The sequence below is a fragment of the Micromesistius poutassou genome (genome assembly GCF_964030765.1).
Source record: "Micromesistius poutassou genome assembly, chromosome: 20".
Taxonomy (NCBI): domain Eukaryota; kingdom Metazoa; phylum Chordata; class Actinopteri; order Gadiformes; family Gadidae; genus Micromesistius; species Micromesistius poutassou.
Genome location: NC_140290.1, coordinates 11,218,226 through 11,238,225, shown reverse-complemented (window position 1 = coordinate 11,238,225; position 20,000 = coordinate 11,218,226). Strand labels below are relative to the sequence as shown.

Genomic DNA, 20,000 nt, shown 5'->3' with positions numbered 1-20,000 from the left:
GTCTGGCACGGCTCCAGTTGCTACCCAAGAAGCAGCTCTTCCGGTAAAGCCCGGGATGCGCAACGTTAAGGTCGTGTCAGTTAATTTCCCTTTGTAGATGCGAAAATAATATCAGGTAGAAATCCAGATTAAATTCCAAATATGTTGTCCTTGGATTGCATTGTCGGTCTGTGATTGGATGACATTCAATTTGTTTGTCCAATTTCATGAAGCGATGTGGACCACTATAACAAAAAAAATACTTTTTTTCGTTTTTCGCCAATTCTGATCTCTGACCCAAATGCCAATGACTATCGAGCATGTGATCGGCTGGAGAGATTGCGCGCATGCCATCTTGAGATCCCCCCGTAGAAGACACCAGAAAAGGGGGAGAATCCTATTTGGTTTTCTTAACTGCACCACAACTTTAAAGGTCTGCAGCCATCTGCCGGGTTGGACATTAGAGGAATAAATAATAGAGGCGACGACGTCTGTTCCTTCTTTTGTTCATTTTTCTTTTGGCACTGAGTAAACAATTTCAGCAAGCGTCAGGAGCAGGACAGAACGGGATCACAATGAAAGGCACGTGTGAACGAGGGCGCGTGGGCGAAGCTCCGCCGAGGCGAGAGCCCTGCTAATAAAGATAGACAACGGAACAGAGTTGGAGCCGCCTCGCTTCTTGATAAAAAGATCACGCTGCCCGAAGGAAAAAAAAAGAAAAGGAGTTTGAAAATGAACAAAACAATAAAACAATGAAAAAAATCAACTCAATCTGCTCCATTTCAAATTGTTTCCCGATAACTTCTAACACATTCTTAATGTTCTGCAGAGGGTCCGAGAGAGCCCAATGAAAAATCTTATATAAATGCAAATCGCATGGGGTTAAACCCGGTTAAACCCGGTGGCTAACGACGACTGGCTAGGTTCATGGTGGCGACGGCGCAGGCAGTCTGGGTCACGGGAGGACGGGTTACCAGGCGAACGCCGCTCTGAGCTAACGTCTCTGCCATCTGCCAGCTGTAACAGTCGACAGCCCGCTAGAAATTACATATTAAAAAAGAAAGAGGAAAAAAAAAAAAACACTCGAAACGAAATTGATATGTGGATTTTTAGCTACCGTCTGCGTTTGTATTTGAGTCATTTTGGTACGGAGACCACAGATATCTTTGCAGCGGATGGATACACTAAATAAAAAAAACGGAATAAACACCCACAAAGAAACTGTGTGTGTAGCGACCTTTGGGAAGATATACAACTATTGAAGGCACTGTTCAGTATATGGCTGGGACTTGAAAAAAACAAGCAAACCCCCCATCCACCCTCTCCTCCCACACCTGACTTGATGTTCTGTGTGACCTAGCATCACCTCTGACTGGGCTAACATGCACGAGGGCGAGGAGAGGGAAGGCTAGCGTGGCGCTAAAAGAGAACAGAGGTGCTCCATCTTCATCTGGGACAGACACACGGAGCGCGAGACAGCCAAAAGTGCCGTTGTCTTTTTCAGTAGGCTGCCCTCGAAAGTACCCAAGGGTGTGTGTGTGTGTGTGTGTGTGTGTGTGTGTGTGTTTGGTGTGCGTGTGTGCAGTGTGCGCACGTCTCGCCTTGTGTGCCCTGCCTCAGTCCAAAGAGCCACTCCCTCACTCGCCCCTGTGTGATAAGAGACCAGATTTGTAAAACCATTTTGTTTTGAGTTCACGGGAGGATATTTGGCAAGGGGGGCGGCCTCGTGGCCTTGAACACACCGCCAAAGTCATCAGTCTGAACAGAGTGGCTCTGTCACTATCATGATATCCTCAAAGTCCCTCCATTTCTCTTCTCGGCTTTTTATTGCTATATCTGCTTGTTGCCTTACCTTCTATCTCTCTCCCTCTTTCTCTCCTTCTCTCCCCCATCCCACAGGTGACACAAAGCCACCCTCCTTTGTCTCCCTCAGCCCAGCCTACCAGCCTCTGTTTCTGTCATTTTGTGTGCAACACAATGAGTTAAAGAGATGCCAATCAATGACCTCTTGATGATATTACAACAGAATCTTCAGCAGCTTTCCTGTTGGCAAAATGCGTTCCTATTTTGTTGAACACAAATTGTTCCCCTGGTCATTAGTAGGCTGGTACACTTTCCCATAGCTGTGGTCTGATCTCAACATGGGCTCAGTTCTGTGGTTCTGCTGTGTGATATATTGAAGGACAGTACCTTGGTCATGTCTGTGGCAGTGATGATCCAGGTGCAGTTTGCATTGTTGTCATACTGGACCGGGTAGTTTGGAGAGGTGATGACACCGCTGGGACCTCTCAGTTGACCTCCACACATGGGTGCTACAAGATTAGCAATCAATGGGTTAGGTGAGGCTGTGGAAAATCAATGTTCAGTGATACAGTTTGTGATGAATAATGTAACATGTTTTGCCATCAGGATTATCTTCATTGAGAAGCAAACCCCTACCATAACATTGTTAATCATATTGAAGGAGCACTATGAATAAAAGCCAATTTAGCTTCCCACACAAGTTCAGACGATTCCACCAAAGTCAAACATTCTGATAGTGCCACTTTGGGATTTCATCCACAGATGCAGGATTACCCTTCCAATATCTTCCAAATCAGTCAGCAATTAACCAGACTTGTTGAATTTGTCTAAAAAGAGGGATCTGCATCTCATCTCATGTATCAGGGCATCACAAGTCCCAAGTTTGCACCATTCGTTCAGCTCCTCTGAGGATTTTTGGTGAAGGAAGAGGACAGCTTTGTTTTGTTTACAAACCATCATTAACCCAAGTGTCATTCATACTGACTCTGGCTGAAGTGCCCTCCAAGCACTTCAGTTGGCATTTGAGCGCAGCGGTTCAAACAACCCTGAATGAGAAGCTAATGACCAAGGCCAGTGAAGCTGTGAATCAATGATAAGAAAAAAGGCTATCGTTTAAAAATCAACATTCATAGCTTCTGCACCTTCAAGTAATGCTATAGTTATTTTAATTATAGACTTTAACAATAATTTGACTTGAAGGACATTGTGACTTTTTTTCTGCTTGACGCCCCGGAGCTCCTATCAAAAAGATCTCTGAAAAGAGAACCTTAATTAAAGTTAACTTTTACATCCTTTATAAGGGACATTTAACAAGTGTGTGTGTGTGTGTGTGTGTGTGTGTGTGTGTGTGTGTGTGTTCTTGAGCGAAAAAGGGCGTGTGTGTGGCTTTAAAAGGTCAGAGAAGAGGAACAATAGGATCGGACTTCATGAGCAACGGTCGACACTCTTGACTACACACACACACACACACACACACACCTCCCTAAATGACTTGTATAAGCAGTCACATGACCTTCTGAGGACAGAAGGCCGGGGGTCGGTGTGCTAGGCCGTGTCCCCATGTGTGTCACATGGTCCCCGGGCTGGACAGCGACGAGAACTTTTTGCACAATGTTGAAGTCAATTATTTTAAGTGTGTGACCTTAGATCAACCGCCACGGTAAATAGAAAGCCCAGTTAGAGTGCTACAGTGCGCCTAACACAGGCGCACTTATTTATTCTTCTTCTTCAGCGATACTAACTAGCACCGGTACTGATCAACTGTCTCGTGTCATTACTCAAGCTACTCTGGTGTGACCAGAGGGCCACAGCCACAATGAGTCAGACTTGCACAGTTTCGACCTCTAGAGGAGGTATGAACGCCGAGACACTGAGCGATTAATCATTTTCTCCATTAGCTCTGCCGCCGGCTATAGCCCTGTTGCATGTAATGGTGACGAACATGGGCAACGCACACTTATACATGTTCATGTTATTGTTTGTGTGCATTGTCACATTTTGTTTTTAATGGTCTGTGGCTGAATAAAGGCTGCTGGGATGAGCAGGGTTCCTGCAGCACTGGCCAGTAGCCTTTTTTATCCTTGCGATTTTCCTAATGTGTTGTGTCATTGTCATGCTAGCCAGCTGATGGAGGGATCCAACCCTATAATCCCTCTCTGTTTGGGTGGCCCAAACCCCTTAATTTTCTTTAGTGGTATAATCCCATTTGGGCTTAATTGGATCACTCTTTAAGACAAGGGATGGGGGAGACCCTGAAAAACTGGGTTTCTCCGAACACATTAAGCTGAATAGCGAGAGATGTTCCCATAGGCCACAATAAAGGAGATGAAACGGCCAGGTGATTACATCAGACAACTTTTTCCAGCAGCAGGTTGATAAGGGTTACTGATGAGAGGGAGGTTGTGCTGAAACGGCCACAAAATGGCCGACATATATCTCACTGTTGAAGAAGGGCAGCAGACAGAATGTGGACAGAAAAAATGATGAGGTTTTGCTCTTTGGAAGAAAAGATGCCATGGCATAGGGCCTCAATGAAATTAAGAAACAATGTTTGTGTGACAATTTAATAATAAAAAAGAAATAAAAAAAGAAATAAAAAAATAATAAAAAGGCAGAATAGTGATGGAAGATGACAATGGATTGAACCGCTTTGAAACACTAACACAACCACAAAATAACAATACCCTTTTTAAAATAATAATTACACCCCTTAGTGAACATCAAGGACGCCTTTGTACACAAGCACTTCTGATGACTCTGTAATGGTGCTGAAATCAGGAATTTCTCTGTACAACATCAGAGCGAACCATGTTTGCTTTAATTACTTAATTAATTTCTGTAACTTTTTTTTCCCACAGTAGACTCTCGGCAAATTACAATTACGTGGCACTTCTGAAATAATGACCAAGCGTTTAACTTGGCCGAATCAATGAAACAAGACAAACAACCTACCACTGCTGCATTTGTCACTTTTACAAAAGACAGACTGATTGAAAACAAGCTTTCGCACCCAAACACAGCCTAATGACTTTGGCCACAGTCGGCAAATCTTGCTGAATGATGACGATAACGGTTTATACCAAAGCTATGCCAGAGCAAACCCAATTTGAAAAGTGTGTGATGTCTGCGTGTGTGTGTGTGTGTGTTTGTTGTGTGTGTCTCTGTGTGCAAGGTCGTTCTGTGCGAGTGTTTGTACGACTGTGTCTTTGTATCTGTCTGTGCCTTGTGTACGCTTATTGCCTTATCACTTCAATAATTTCCTTTTCATTATAAATCCTTTTCAGCATTGCCTATTTTCCCTCTTGTTTATCTCCTCTGACTCTGTGGAGATGTGGTGGGGGGGGAGGAATGAGCGAGGATAGAAGGACTGAAACCAGATGGTAAACAACCTAATGAGGTTCCCTCACCAGCATTATGCTCGGACATAAGGCATATAGCGGCTAACAAAGAAGTTGGCAAAGTAAGTGGTGAACGCATAAAATAAATGTTATTTCACAAGCTTTTGAAAATGTTTATCTTAATGGGAGTGAAAATCAATGTGTACCACCAGGGGGGAAAAAAACACAAAAAAATGTAACCAACCAATGAAGATATTCCATCTTAGCGTTTACAATTTCAAATGAGAACTAATTGTTGCGTTCCCTTCCACCAATGGCTCGTGTTGATGTGACCCATCTGGTAAGCATACTGCCAGAGGCACACGACGCTAGTCAATTAGGAGTCCCGTTCGACCGCTACTCTGACGCCAACAATTATCTGGAAGGAGAACTTTACAATGAGATATGTCCCTAGCCAGCAGGCACCTCCCGGACACAGTGCAGAGGGGCACGACTGGTGGCCTCGCCCGCCACCCAAGTGTTCGGAAGAATGTGTGTTGTGTGTCCAATGTGTCCAACTGTTACGCCATCGTCGCTTACGGAAGGGGCAAACACAATCCAGTGGGGGTACGAAGGCTGGGGCCGGTGGGGGGAAAAAAAGTCGTGCCGGTGGCGTCTGAAATGGCCCGTTTTAGACGACTGTCGCAACGACCGAATATAGTAAGACATCTCCCCCGCGAGCAACGCCCGGACTGACAGATAAGGCACGCACCCGTCGGCCTCGAGTGGGACGTGAGAAAGGAAGCCATTAATTGCCGGCCTACCTCTGCAGATGGGCCGGTCGTCGCTCCATCCCACGTAGCTGTCGGTCACCCGCAGGCAGCTGATGCTCTTGGAGCCCTGCAGCTCGTAGCCCTCGTCGCAGGAGAAGTGAACCGTGGCCCCCCGTCTGCAGGCGGGAGGGGTTGGCAGAAAACGCCGGGAGCAATGAGTCAGACGCCAACACCGACCCAGCACCTGACTCGCTATGGGTAGCAGATGGCGCTAGCCATACCATTCATTGTTGTGTAAATGCATGTCTGTTGTTGTTGGGGCCTTCGACCGCTTTCAATTCCCAACCAGCGCCCTTCTGTCTGTCCCTCTCTGTCTCCCTTTCTCTTTAGTGTTTTTTTTGTTGTTGTTCTTAAGCCCAACTGAATGATACCTGAACAGGTAGAAGAGACAGGGTTGGAGAGGGGAGCCCAGGTTCTATCCTGTCACGTTGACGGCACAGAATCCTACATCTCTCTCTCTCCCTCTCTCTCTCTCTCCCTCTCTCTCTTAGCACCATGCTTCACCAATTGAGCTAGACAGGCCTGCATTAGAATTTCCTATGTTTCATGGCTTCTACTGGCTTATCCCTAAGCATGCCTGGTTCATCTGTTTACCGATTACCCACTCTTCGAAAAAATAACCTAAAGCTGCAAGATGCGCTACCAGGCACGTTGCATTATGGGAAACCGATGGTATGCCACAATTCCCACAGTACTCATTTGTCTGTGTTAGGGAACACAATTGATACAGAAAAAGGATCAGACAGAAGAGCTTGCATGGGGCCATCTGTAACGTGTACATTAGTGTGCTGCGACCATTTGTTTGTGTGTACATATTTCTCCATTCGGCCTCAGCCAATGGGATTCTACAGGTGAAGGTTACAGTGAGGACTTGGGATATGAAAGAAACTGAGTGAAATAGCATTGGAATAGTGGATTTAACTCCCACCGCAACAAAGTTAAATATAGAAGAAGAAAATCGATGGACACATTTGCACACTATGCGGAAGACATTAGAAGAGTTTGTTAAATTCAATTTTGGCTCATTATGGAATCTATAGAGAAAATGAACCCTTTCACCTCTGATTACCTGCCCCACTCAAACCAAATCCACTCATTCTCAAGTCCTCTGTCCTCCTGTCACCTACCTGAAGTCAGCGCCTTTCCGTTTCCCTCGGTCCGGAATCCCCGGGTCTGGACACATGTTGTGGCCCTGCGCTACACCCATCTGAGACACTGGCAGGGGGAGGGAGGGAGGGAGGGGGGAGGGAGGGAGGGAAGAGAGAGAGAAAAAATATAAATAAGAAAATCAATACCTTATCCTATAAAAGGAGCAATCTATATTTAATGATGTGGTGAGAGAACCTCCGTTTATATACATTAAACGCCATATTCGCACACATAAACCATGCCAGACGATCTTTATTGCAAATGTCATTAGCATTTATGTAATCTATTAACACCGTTAATATGCTGTGCGGTTTAATTATTTCCCTGCATAACACTTTTCCAAGTAGTTAATTTGGATTTCCCATGCACTTTCCCCGTGACACTGCAGGGAGTTTAAATGATAACAGTGGTCCAGTGGTTTCGGGGCAACCGGGCGAGGCCGTCTGATAGACAGGGCGGGGTCAATAACCTGGCGGGCGGTGCCAGGACATTTTGACACCTGCTCATTGGCCCAAGCGTCTGTCAGGAGGCTCATGAATAATATATGAGACTCACAGGTGTCAGGCACACTGTGGTCTCGAAGATTCGGTTTCAATAAGAGCACAGCACAGATGAGCTGGAGGGAAACGGGTGAAATATAAGGTATTCGCCACAACGGAAATACAATAGGGGGAAAAAACAAAGCAATAAACAAAGTGGATATGGGAGGGTATCCGAAAAGCCTAAAAAGAAATGGGAACATGAAAATAACCTGAATTTGATGGGTTTTTTATATATATATCGGGAGGAAGGGCGGGGGAGTTTAGAAGATAAGATGAATAGGAAGAGGTGGAGAAAATAAATTGAAAAGGGAATATCATGACTGCGGCACTATCCACACCTTGTTCTGAACCTAATTACTCCATTTACACACCGTGCGTTCCCGGGCCACCGTGGTGCCCCCCGCACTCCACACACACACACAGGTAAGGTAAAGAGAAGAAATAATCAAGAAATCATGGAAAAGGGGGAGAGAGAAAGGGTGGTAATAACAGTGTGGGAGGAGAGATATGGAGAGAGGGAGACGGGAGATTTCCCTTTTGTAACTTTGAAAAGGGCAAGCAATTACAATTACTGTCATCCGTTTTACTTGGCGCTATTGTCTCTGCATTTCCCTAGCCCACGAAACAAGATGGCCTTCCCAGATTCACAACGCAAGTTCAGCATTGATATTTCTGTGCTGCGAGACAACTATTTGTATGTGCTTGTGACTTTGAGCAACAAAAAAAAAAAGGGGACAGATAGGGACGGATGGATAAATGGATGGCCGGAAGAGTTTTAAACAAAAGCGTCTCCCCTTCAGCTGAGATTTGGCAAACATGGCTGCCCATTTATCAATGTTACCAAAAACGTCCCCTACTGTCCTCCTCCTCAACTGGACAATGTAGCGGTGGGAAAAAAATGAAATGAAATTGCCCGGTAGCAGAAAATATTAAATGGGTCAATGGTGACAAAGGTAATTGTCATCCATGCCTCCTGTTAGCGTTGCACTGCAACACAACGAATGATCCGGTATTGGAAGGGAGAGAAACAATCACTGGCTAAAGGATGTACAGTGCGCCAGCCGTAGAGGAAACAGGTGGATACTTACACACTGATATCTTGTGGTGATTGTCTTTGCTGGGAAGCATCTTCACACCTCTAGACTTCAACTCAGTCATCTTCTTCACTGGAGTGAACAGGAAAGCAGAGAAACAGTGAGAACTAGATGCATACACACACAATATGGATGCAATTGGGGGCAACTATACAGAGATAACGATGATTGTATTAATAATAGATTGTATTCTTATCTTATTCATTTCATGAACTGGGTCTGGAAAACATATTTTTCTGGTTTGTAGCAGTGATAAACATGTTGCCCGATTCCATGCCTATACAATGGTGTGATGATGGAGTTTTAATTAGAGTTGGATGATTCATTAAACGAAATGGAAATCTTTCCACACAAGCAAACTTGGAAAGGAAATGAGCTCATCAACGTCAAATTAGGGACTCGGATGTAAACGCACATTACCCAATAAAAGTAACACAAGCTACTGTGAGTGCATACATAAACACCTGCCACACACCCTTGTCAAATACCCCATCTGCTATGTTAAAATGATTGTGTGGCATAAATTACACAGCTTCCTCTCTCTCTGAATATGAGATCGCTCAAGTGTTGACCTTTCTTTATCACTTTTTTGGAAGGCACACTATGGAAATCCACGCGAGAATCCTATGAAAAGTGTTGTTTGTGGCAGCACAAAAACGGAAACTAGGCACGCATAAATAAACCGTATGTGTCACATTGACGAACGCCAGTGTAGGTAATTGAAAAGACCAATTGACTGGTGAATAATCGTAATCCTTCTGCGTGCTAGTGGAATGGGAAGACACAAAAGAGAGGCTTCTGGTTGAAGATGTCTGGCATATAAGGCGTCATGGGTAGGCATTACGACGGGGCTTAAGGAATCTGCGATTGTTTGGTTGGGGGGGGGGTATTTCATCGGAGGGTCTCAATGGTTAATCTAATTAGGGTGTTTGCACACGTATCCATATTTCACAGTGTCTTTATCTCACTACGGAAGCCAGTTATCGTTAATGCACCTTGGCCTCTCTTTCTCTGGCTCATTCTCGCTCCACTCCCCCTCTCCCCTCATCCACTGTTTATTTCTGTGTCTCTCTCTATACTTGTCTTGGCCTCACACCTACATTTCTATCTCTAGTTTCTAGTTCTCTCTCTATCTCTCTCTCCTCCATCCTCCCTCTATCTACTCCCTCTCTCGTATGATCTCTCTCTCCCTTTCATTTCTCTCTACTCTCTATTTTCTTCTTTGTCCCTGTCACTTCTTAGTCTAATCCCTCTCCCTCTCTTACGTTCTCCATTTGCCTATTCTCTCTCTCTGTCTCTCTCTCTTCCCCCCCCCGTGTCATTTGCAGCGGGAGGTGAATGGCTGGAGGTGAGTCTTAGGGAGACAGTCTAATCCTTTTTCTCCCTTCGCCTCGTGTCTTCCCAACGCTGACCTCCAGCCCAGTTAGTGTAATGAGACTGGAGACTGGAGTCATGTGCATGTGTGGGTGTGTATGTGTATGGTCGTGTGTGTGTGTGTGTGTGTGTGTGTGTGTGACCGTGTGTAGGTGTGTGTGTTTGTGTGTGTGCGCGTTTTGCGAGCGAGCATGTGTACATGCATGTGTTTGGGAACGTCTGTATACTCGTGCGAGTGTGTGCGTGTGTTGAAATGCGCGTGTTGGTTTGCGCGTGTTGGTTTGCGTGTGTCAACGTGTGTTTAAATGCACGGGTTTGTTTGTGTATGTGCGTGTGTCTGTGTGCGCGCGAGAGAGTGTCTGCGTGTGTGAGTGAGGGTGAGAGAAACGTAGAGTGTGTGAGTGAACGAGTGAGAATGTGTTTGCGTGCACGCGTGCGTGCGTGCGTGCATGCGTGTGTGCGTGCAAGCATGTATTTGCATACAAGCGACCTCACCCCTTGCACAAAATGCATTTTCTTCCTTATTAATCAGTGTCATAATAACCACGTGTTAGTGCATCACATTGCCAACAGGGGGTGAGGTCCAGAGCCCTCATCCGTGGATGGTTCCTGGTACTCCCGTCCCCGAGGGTCTCACCTTGATACTGGGCGCTGAAGCCCCTCAACTTGTGGTTCCCGTCGGAGGTGAAGTGCAGCCGGAGCCAGTTCTTGCTGCTGATGATGGGGGAGGGAAGGTTCGGCCCCGTGAACCTGAGGACACACAGACAGCACCGCTTTAGAAGAAGCTCCGAAGGTTTCCGACTGAACACATTTTGTTAGAAAGAGACACACTCCGGTATGAATTGTTCTTGTGGTATCTAATAAAAAAAATCTTCATTCCATCAACAAGTACCCAACGGGCTCTGCTGCGCAACCACTTTTTGTCCGAGCGGTCCACTCGTAAAACTGGCGGAGGGATACGCCTTGCGCGGGCGTTTCGCAGAGGAAGGACATTCCTTTTATGGGCTTGACCATGCCACAGTGAATTATACTTTACAAACACTTAAAGTGCCTGCTGATCTGTATGCTAATGAGGGCCATTGCTTACCAGGCACTTCCTGAGCTGGTAAAGCCCAAGCCAAAGTCATTTAGGGACATATAATCTTTTATCTCCGGGCACTAACAGAAGCGCAGAACTGGCACGAAAGCGCAAAGTGCCCAAACGCACACACGCCTGCACAAATCCTGTGCACACACACACACACACGCCAGTCACCCACACACTCAACACAGGCACACACAAACATGCACTCCTCCACACTTGTGTGCACGTGGGTGCGTTCTTTCCAATCTCCCACCTGTAAATTAGATTTCCTCGACTGTGTCCGCCTCGCCTCCCCCTCCTCACCCATCCCTCGCCCCGCTCCTCAGAGGAGAAGTGCATTAGGGGCTAGACTTCCACCCAGCACTCATTAAAACTGGCAGAAACAACACCAGGGCAAGGGGAGGGGGAAAAGAACCAGAGCAACAAAAAAAAAGGCAGGTAGACAGCTGCTGAGACTCATAAGGCAATAAATTAAACAAACCACGAGAAACTAGGGTGATAGGGGAAAAAAAGAAAGAGGGATCAGGTTGTGGGTAACCGTGGAGACCAGGGCAAATATGCAGGTGAATTGGGGGGGGGGAAAAAAGAAGGCGGTGAGCTCGGAGGAGGGCATTCTGCCGTGTGATGATGGAGCTGGAAGCCTTCGGCCTGGCCCGCGGTGCTCTGGGAGATTAGCTACATGAAGCGTCCGGGTTCCTCGGTTCCGGGGACGGTGTTATGAGATTGATGAAGACAAAGCCTGCACGTTCTGTCTGGAGCTCTGCTCGCCCGCATGCATTTTGCGGGGATAGCACAGGTAATCACTTGAGCCGAGAATAGGACTTGTCGGGTGCAGAAAAGATATGAAAATTGGGAGTTTGGGGGGAGGGCGGGTGTAGGTACAACCTTTAAGGATATATAACCAAATGGAAATGCCCTGGAAAGTAATAGTGAGGATATTGAGGGACAAAAGCTGTTGGAACTGAATATGTTTCTAAATTTAACAGAAATGTTTTTTTTGCCCTCTTTTGCAACGGCCATGACAACAGCAGAGAAAACGAGACATCATTCCTGTTCCAGGGTGAGAAATGAGACCCAGAACCTTCCCACCGGCAATAGTAGGCATAGCAAGGTAGTAGCTGTCTGTCTGTCTGTCTGTCTGTCTGTCTGTGTGTGTGTAATGTGGTTAGTGCTGCGAGCCATGGTCCGCACAAACCATTAGTTTGTCTACTGCACTGGTTCTGTTCCCAGCTCCACCACCACTCTGCAGTCTGCAAAAAATCTGAATAAAATGTCTTCTAACATGTCAATGTTTGTTGATCGCGCCAGGTGTGTTAGTTTGGGGAGCTAGCTCAAGTCAATACCAGCAGTCGACATGGGACATGATGGTTAGAACGCTCCCTTGGAAGCTGAGACGTCCTCCCACACATTGATGAGCATTTGCGCGATTGATGCGTGCAGATAATTCAGCCTGCCGGGAATTCTGGGGGATTTCCCTGCTTATTAAAGAGCAATCAAGGGATTCTCCTTGCCATGTGTTGCTTCTTTATCTCTGTCTTCCCATACACACGCCATATGCGACGCACTGTCATACTGTATACACTGTGCCAATAGCAACTCTACCGACATACAGATTGAGCATTGGAAGTAAGCCAATGGCAATCATTACAGAGCAGGAGCAGCTTATGAATTGGATTTGGCTCTGGAACCAGGAACCTCGGTTTTTGAAGCAAAAATGCACTCTTTCTCCCCCCATGGGCTTGTGGGGCTCGTGGGGCTTGTGCGAGCCGCGGACAGCTGCGGGGAAGCCATGGACCCCTCGACCTATGGCCCCGCCGCCACCCAGAGGTAACTAACCACAGGTTTGGAGGTGTCCGATCGGGGACCCTGAATCCCTGCACCGAGGACTTCCCGGTCCCCACCCTTAAGGCCAGTGCTCGACCCCCCCCCCCCCCTCAGTGCTGCGGGGGGGTGGGGGGGTATAACAGATGGGTATATACACAGGGAGCCGACAAAATAAGATTAATGTCCGCGCGCCACATCAATCAAATGCCGCACCCCCCCCCCCCCCCCCCCCTTTACCGGAATTACTTTTTCTGTTTCTCTCTCTTAACTCCTTGGCTCGATCCCTTCCCGTTGTGTATCTTTTTATTCCAAACATGAGAGCATTGTAGATTTATTTATTTATTTATTTATATGTCTGAATGGATTACTATAGTCCGTCCCCCCCCCCCCCCCCCCCCACACCCCCGTCTCACTCAACCCCAAAGTTAAGGGGGCCGAGAGCATTGCGTAATGAAAGTGTTGTGTGGAATTGTGAAAGCTTGTCATGTAACATTAGTGGTGATTTAAGGGAACGGGGGCTGAGGGCTGGTAAAGTGACTGTGTGTGTGTATGCCTGTCTCCGGGGAGTGTTTTATCCAGTAAGATAAACTGAGATTTTAGTGGATGTGAGTGGGGAGCAGTATATATGCCGTCTGGTGCATGCATTTGGGGAGTTATAAAATAGGTGCAGAAGTCTAACCTTCAGTGACTAGTGGGACAGAAGAGGAGGCAGTCAATCGCTAAAAATGATTAATTGAATGTGGTCTCTAAACTACAAAGAAAGCAAATATATTGTTTCTGTATCTAGCAGCCTGGGAGGAAAAGGAAAGTGTTATTTTGAAATGGATGAATCTTGACCACGGTATCTCGGGGCCAGAAAATCAATGCCACAACTCAGTTATTCACTGAAAATATAAGAAAATGGAGACACTATCTTCTCAACCTCACCTTTCAACACTGCTCAATGTCAGGCTTTATCACAGGAATGAGTGGCACACCCCCTCCCACCATTCATACCTTATAAAACGGACACTCACACACACACACACACACACACCGTTCACACCTTAAAAAACAGACACACATGCACACCCTCCACTCCACCATGACTGTTTAAAGGGAATTATTCATGTCCTACTGCAATGTGTCGATTCACCCTTTTCGCCATAAGGAGAAATGAACATGTCTATTTACGTTAAAGGGCAATTTGTGTGGGGATCAGGTCCCATTACTATTCAGCCATCAAGCTCAAAGGACAACATGGCTTTCAGTTTGCCGCGGCTAACAATGGCGACGGCCGGGCGTGTATGTCATTAGGAGATTTACCCTCTAGTAAACGTGGAATCTGAGAAGTTAAAATCACCATCACGATCCCATTGACCCTCTTTTCACGTCGGCCTATTTTCTCCACTCAAACCTCCCTCGCTACCTGTTTCTTTACAACACAACACAAACGGCAGCCGCTGAGAAGGTCACAGTGTCATGCAACATAAAGGCCCGCTGAAGGAGATTGATGGAGCTCCTCTCAATGGCTGCCATGGTCAGTTCGATACCCGCGGTTTCACCTCACTCTCCCTTTCCCTCTCGTGTCCGGCCGGAATTGTGTTACATTTTCATTTAGCGTTTGTCTCTCGAGTGCCATGCTAAATCAGTTTCCTGTTTCTGTTTTCACCCCCCCCTCCCCCAAACCCCAACCCCCCGGAGCTCTGCGGTCCACGTTAGACTTTGATGCTTTGTCTGGGACATATATTTTGGGGCAATGGCATTACAGGGCAAGGTGACCATGAAAACCTATTGGAGGTAGGGGACTTCTGGGGCCGGTGGATGTTGGTGGGTACAAGGTTCTATCAATTGTAATTGGACCATGAAAAAGAGAGATTGTAGGTGATAGATGTGTTTGATTTTATGTCAATATTTTCCAAAGCTGTCATGTTCAAAGTGATGGTGCGAGTATGACATGATATGGATGGGGAAAGATTATCTGTGATGCCAATGAACACCTCTATACTCACTTTTTGTGTTTGACATGAAGGAATATGCAAAAGGTCAGAGTTACGAAATGCTGGACAATCAAGTTTGGACCTGTTCACTTAAAAGAAATGCAAACAGCAAAACTTGCCATTGTCGTTCAACTATGTCAAACTACAAAAGCAAAAAAGCCCCAAAAAACGCACAATCAAAGCTGATATGGGAGTAACAAAACTTTCAAATAATGTTTGCATTATGATGGTGTTTGAATTGAACTCTTTGCACTGAAAACAACACTCTAATATAAAGACCAGAGAGAGCTTTGTTCCAGGATGGCAGTTTCCAAATAACATGCATGATCAAAGAGGCAGATGCTATTCATAAACCCCTGAATGATTTGAAGAATTCTGGCAAAGGTCACCTCATCGCATCCTAACCAAAAAAAACAGCCTGATTTTCAGTTTTAGCCTCTTCCATCTTCTTTCATGTAATCCAACGTTTTTATCCCCTTTTTTTTTCTTACAAGGGGCCAAGGTGTTAAACGATTCTATGCATAATCAGCAGTGGTTGGAGCTTGGGTGCCAAAGGTGACACACGTCACACCAAGATCAAACGCGACCCGGGTTCAGCGTTCAGCGCATGAATTCATTTTCCTCCTCGTTTGATGACCAGACTATCTGCATGAATGTGTTGCGTGCGCGCGTGCGTGTGTGTGTGGGTGCGTGTGCGTGTGTGTGTGTGTGTGTGTGTGTGTGTGTGTGTTTGCCGAGTGAGCCAATCCTGTCTGAGCAAGTCCCAGTTAATTGCAGTTACTTAGGCAGATCAATCAGTGCTCTGCTCAGTATGCAGGACCGGGTGCTTACAGCAGAGCAGGGGTCACTGTGACTTTAAAGCCCAAACTTTCTGCATTTTAACGAGGCTTTGGGAGATCACAACTCTCTCCATCGCAGCAAAGGACTCTCACACACACTCACACACACACACAAACATCACACACAGAGACACACACAAACATGCTTGCCAGAATAGACACCCACAGAGGCATTAGTAAATGTGTCAACCTGTGTACACATTTGCAAACACAAATACGATAACTCATATGATGATAATAAATGCAACCCGGAGGCTCTTTTTTTCTGGCTGGCACTCAGGCTCCCTAGCCACTAGACTGGTGTGGGCCCAGACACGCACACATGCGCGCACGCACGCACGCACACACACACACTCACTCACACCCTGTAGCGGGGAAACTAATCAGAGTGGAAGACCCTTGAGTCCAGCATGGCAATATTACATGGCTTCAAATGGAGCTTTTGTTTGAGCTGTGACCTTCAGCTGGGACTCAGGTGATTCTGACTTGCTCTGTGTGTGTGTGTGTGTGTGTGTAGCTTTTAGATACTGGAAGACATCCTAGGGGCCTATAGCTAAAGGGTTGGTTTGGCCAATGAACACCTCTATACTCACTTTTTGTGTTTCACATGAAGGAATATGCAAAAGGTCAGAGTCATGAAATGCTGGACAATCAAGTTTGGACCTGTTCACTTAAAAAAAATGCAAAACTTGCCGTTGTCGTTCAACTATGTCAAACTACAAAAGCAAAAAAGCCCCAAAAAACGCACAGTCAAAGCTGATATGGGAGTAACAAAATAATGAAAAACACGTGAGTAACAGAGATGCCTTTGTCGCTTATTCCTGCGTGCGTTTGAGTGGTTCAAGCACATAACGTTGGTAGACACTAAACAGTCTAGAACAAGCTGATTTGATGCATCATTGGAGGGGCAGTTTAGGTGAAACCGTTTTTCTCCAATGAAAACTCGAATGCCTGATTTAAAATCAGTATGCATGATTTACAAGTTGAAAAAAGTCATTAACAATTACCTCTATTGGCATTTCATTCCAAAGTGGCCCTCAGCTAATTTATTTCCCCTCAAAATCTAATTTCATTTAATTTATTTTTTTTCGGAACTCCCGTTAAATGTTTGGGGAGCATAATGATCCACATTGTACCGTCACAGGGCACAGATTTTAAGTCCACACTATTAAGGGAAATCCTAATGGCCTGGAAAACGTGGGGATCTGCCACCGCTGAGTGGCTGAGAGGCCGTACGCACTAGACACGTCGAATTAACTGGCCTGTGAAACCGTGGTTGCATTAAAGCCATGTCTGCTCCCCGCATGCATTTCCTGGTTGGCCAGCGCCTAAATGTCTGTTCTTCTTTTCTGAAAGTTTCATGTTTTATTCATGCTCGGGCCTTTGGCTCCCGCCAGGAAGCTTTGTTAAATCTTGTGAGGACTGCCATTCCCCTGCTTCCCACAACTCATTTTCTGCCCTAACGGAACATATAATATGGACACAGAATGATAAAAAATTCCTTCAGGCAAAAACGACGCATCAGCCTTCATCTTGGCGGGCATTGCTTGCGTCTATTTCTCTTCATTTCTTTCAAATTAAAGTTTTTAAGGCATTGCTCGAAGCTGGCCTCGAATGCACTTTTGTCTTAAACTCAAATAAACATTTTGACACAAGACAATAACTTCCCCATTCCGAATGCATAATTCCTCTTCAACTTCCCCCCCCCCCTTAAGACATTTAGGATGAAAAACAGAAAGCAGAAATGGGGGCTTGGTTTGGGGCCTGAAGAACCAGGCTGGTTTCTCTGCCATGCAGTTTGATTTAGTTGTACCAAAGAAAAACTCGTAGTACATAAAGTATGTTGACATAATACATAAAAGTACATACATCCACGTGTGTGATGTGATGCCTCTGAGGAAATGATCTTGATCCTTTGTTTGTGGCGAGGAAACAAATATTTTACTGTTTTGATTTGATATTACATACTATTGATCGCGACTGTACCGAGGGGGGACGGCTCAACGACATCATGAGAATAGCGCACACCTCCAGATAGATTTGTTCAAAAAAGAGTGGAGGAACCCATGAACCTGAACAACTCCTATTTAACGTGCATTTCTACCTCTGCCGTTTCTGTAATACACCATTGATTTCCTTAACCACATCTAGAATGCAAACCCGTCTCCCCCCCTCCCCGTAATAACAAGAACATGGTGATTCACGCTGGCATCGATTGGCCTGATGGAGGTACTGCTGGATCCCTGCTGGCTGAAACCAGTGGTGGTGTACACCAAACGACAGAGGGAGATGGTGGACTATTACCACAAGGAGCACCTGGGAATAGTGGAACAATTCTGAGCAAAGGGAAAAACAACACCAACAACAACACAAACATGCTTATTATTGTAGTACTGTAGTGATATAGGACTGGATGCAGGGCCATAGACAAACAAAGCACCAATGGGGAGAAAAATGGCTATGCTTCAACGACTTTATTGAACAAGCTCCTTTTGTGTGTTGGCTATGCTTTCCTTGAAACCACAGCTACCTTTGTGCGGGCTGCGCTCTCCTTCACACCTGTAGGACTTCACAACACAAACAATACAATTGAATCGCAATCCAAACAGCCCCAACGCGAGCGACACCCACACACCCACCAGGCGATAGCGTCGCGGCACTCGGAGCGTCCGCCTCAGTTCACTATTGAATCCATCCCTAACTGGAACGGAACAGATGAGTTCCCAAGGTCACTGGCTGAAAGCACCGGGCGGTAATCGAGCCCTCCCTGCAGATCCATAAAAGACGCGCTATAAACAAAAGCCAACAGCCACCGGAGGGGGGGGAGGGGGGGGGGGCTGCTTACGATGAACAGAGCGTCGTCTCTCTGCCTTTATTTATGGGGACGTGAGGCATGGAGAGAGAGAGAGAGAGAGAGAGAGAGAGAGAGGGGAGAGAGAGAGAGAGAGAGAGAGAAACAGACACAGACAATAAAAGAGGCATAGAGAGAGACAGAAAAACACAGAAACAGAGAGAGAGAGAGAGACAGCAAGACAGAGAAACACACACAGAGAAACAGAGAGAGAGAGAGAGAGAGAGAGAGAGAGAGAGAGACAGAGAGAGAGAGAGAGAGAGAGAGAGAGAGAGAGAGAGAGAGACAGACAGACAGACAGGGAAAGTTTGATAGAGGGCCAGAGAGACAGAGACAGAAACAGAGGAAAAAAAAACCTGGCCTGATTCTCTCTTTCCTTCCCTTCTGTTTCTGTTTTTGCGCCATCTCTTGTTTCTGTGTTGGTGTGTATTGGCTGTTTGTTGCTCATCCCCAATGACACAATGGGGAATGTGAATGAGGAGGCAGAACAATGTAAATGATATTGAAGCAGGGCTTGTTGTCCTATCCCACAAACACAGGCTGAATATTGCGCTCCCAGGATAGCGAGACATGGCTGCAATCTTATTTGCTCCGGAAACCTATCTCTGGTTGTTTTGTGTGAAACTTAAATACAATTTATTAATGCTATTTCCTTGAGGTTACAGTCTCTCATGTGTTGTTAGTGTTATTTGTTCAATTTTCTGTTTAATTTGGCTCTGATATATATATATATTTAAGCATTTAGCCATTTAGCCCTCATTTAGCCTTCTATTGAGTTCACTCGAACTCGATAGTAGGCTAAATTGCCGACCGTGTGCCTATTGCTTTACAACATTTCCACCCTCTCCAGCAATCAACATGTTTTTTAGGCTTCAGTGAACTACGCTATCGCTTTTATATATACATAAACAACAGTTAAGTTAGGCGCGGAGTGATACTGAACTCTGTAAACTGAACGGGCGTCATAGCTGTGTGTATACGCTCAATATACAACGGTTGGGAACCAATCAGATCGCTTGATTTAGGCCCCCCGTTTTATAAATATATATATACACAATAGGATTACTGTTACTGAGCAAGTTGCTTGATTATATTACACAAGTCAACATTAAATGATCATTGAACTATTAATTACTTGAGCTCTTTAATGTGTTGTTTGAATTATTAATGCCATCCAGACAGCATGACGATTACGGTGATTGACTTTGCGTCAATATATTTTAATAAATTCATTATCATCACAATAGCAAACGATACTATCACATACATCTATTACGGCATAATAAAGACACTGAAGGGCATGCAAATAGCACATTCTTTTTAATAACAGTC

The 20,000-nt window shown here is 45.6% G+C and overlaps 1 protein-coding gene across 1 annotated transcript in view; it reads right to left on the bottom strand.

Annotated features, from left to right (window-relative positions):
- csmd2 (CUB and Sushi multiple domains 2) overlaps nt 1–20,000 on the bottom strand; it is a gene marked incomplete at its 5' end in the record, with an annotated part of 216,943 nt that overhangs the window by 113,147 nt on the left and 83,796 nt on the right. The window contains 5 exon segments of the mRNA XM_084484866.1: nt 2,170–2,291; nt 5,924–6,048; nt 7,060–7,147; nt 8,712–8,789; nt 10,729–10,841. Of these exon segments, the coding sequence (XP_084340992.1) occupies nt 2,170–2,291; nt 5,924–6,048; nt 7,060–7,147; nt 8,712–8,789; nt 10,729–10,841 (526 nt within the window).